The sequence below is a fragment of the Cebus imitator genome, unplaced genomic scaffold (genome assembly GCF_001604975.1).
Source record: "Cebus imitator isolate Cc_AM_T3 unplaced genomic scaffold, Cebus_imitator-1.0 Scaffold201, whole genome shotgun sequence".
NCBI lineage: Eukaryota > Metazoa > Chordata > Mammalia > Primates > Cebidae > Cebus > Cebus imitator.
The window spans coordinates 478,698-479,927 of NW_016107516.1; the positions used below are offsets into that span (position 1 = coordinate 478,698).

General features: G+C 36.6%; 1 protein-coding gene across 2 annotated transcripts in view; it reads left to right on the top strand.

Annotated features, from left to right (window-relative positions):
• The window catches only part of USF3 (upstream transcription factor family member 3), a 56,752-nt gene that overhangs the window by 38,567 nt on the left and 16,955 nt on the right, over window positions 1–1,230 (top strand). For both annotated transcript variants that reach the window (XM_017547745.2, XM_017547746.2), the window contains exon 4: window positions 564–592. In XM_017547745.2, the coding sequence (XP_017403234.1) occupies window positions 564–592 (29 nt within the window). The remainder of the gene's footprint in view (window positions 1–563; window positions 593–1,230) is intronic.

Here is a 1,230-nt window from a genome sequence, read left to right on the forward strand (position 1 = left end):
CAACCTCCACCTCACAGGTTCAAGCGATTCTCCTGCCTCAGCTTCCCAAGTAGCTGGGATTAAAGGTGCCTGCCACCACACCTGGCTAATTTTTGTATTTTTAGTACAGACAAGGTTTTACCACCTTGGTCAGGCTGGTCTGGAACTCTGATCTCATGATCCACCCGCCTCAGTCTCCCAAAGTGCTGGGATTGCAGGCATGAGACATTGGCTAATTTTTGTATTTTTAGTAGAGTTGGGGTTTCACCATCTTGGCCAGGCTGGTCTTGAACTCCTGACTTCGTGATCTGCCTGCCTTGGCCTCCTAAAGTGCTGGGATTACAGGTGTGAGCCACCTGTGCCTGGCCTGTGGTTTCTAAATTTATATTGAGGTTCTCTGCCATTAAATTTTTGTACCATAATGTATATTAAGGAAATGTTTCTTCAGATTGTTTCTTATTGATGCAACAAATACAAATTCATAAAAATTATTTTTATGATTGTTAAAGTATAAAGTGGTAAAAATACTTTCTCATTATTTTCATGTTACCTTTTATCCATACTTTTTTTTTTTTTTTTTTCAGAAAGAAAAACCGGGAGACACACAATGCAGGTAGAAACAATTTAAATTTTACCTGTTAGCCCTTTTTGCATTCAAAATGAAATTATACTGCAGTTGATTATACGTTTTTATGTTATAAGCATGGAATCATTATTCAGTATGTTTTAGGAAAATGTTCCTTTATTGTTTTTAATTGACAAAATCCTCCCTGAGTCTCATGAAGATGGCTTGTTTCTCATCTTCTGATTCAGCCTATTTAGATAATTTAAGAGGTTACTGTATCCCTGGAGCTAGTGTTTTAAGTGATTTTGCCTACCAAGGTAATGCAGTTATTATTCCCCTAGATAGTATGGAGAGTATGTATCTTTGCAGCAATTCCCGAGAGGGCTGGCTGCCTAGAGGTGTCGGTAAGAGATGAGCACCAGGCTATAGTTCCTAAAGGGTCCTGCAATGTGAACAGTCTTAAATTCAGTTCTGGAGTGCTCTATTATAGGAAAAACTGTAGAAAATAAATATTGAATTTTATTTCAGATATTGAAATTATAAGCCAAAGCCAGATAAACATTCACAAAATTACTTGTGCATACATTTGGAATTTAGCACACTGTATAGCTTCTTATTTTCCATCAGGGACTACGTTCAGGTCTGAAAAATATTATTTTAGAGGCTAATTTTTTTTTTTTTTTTTT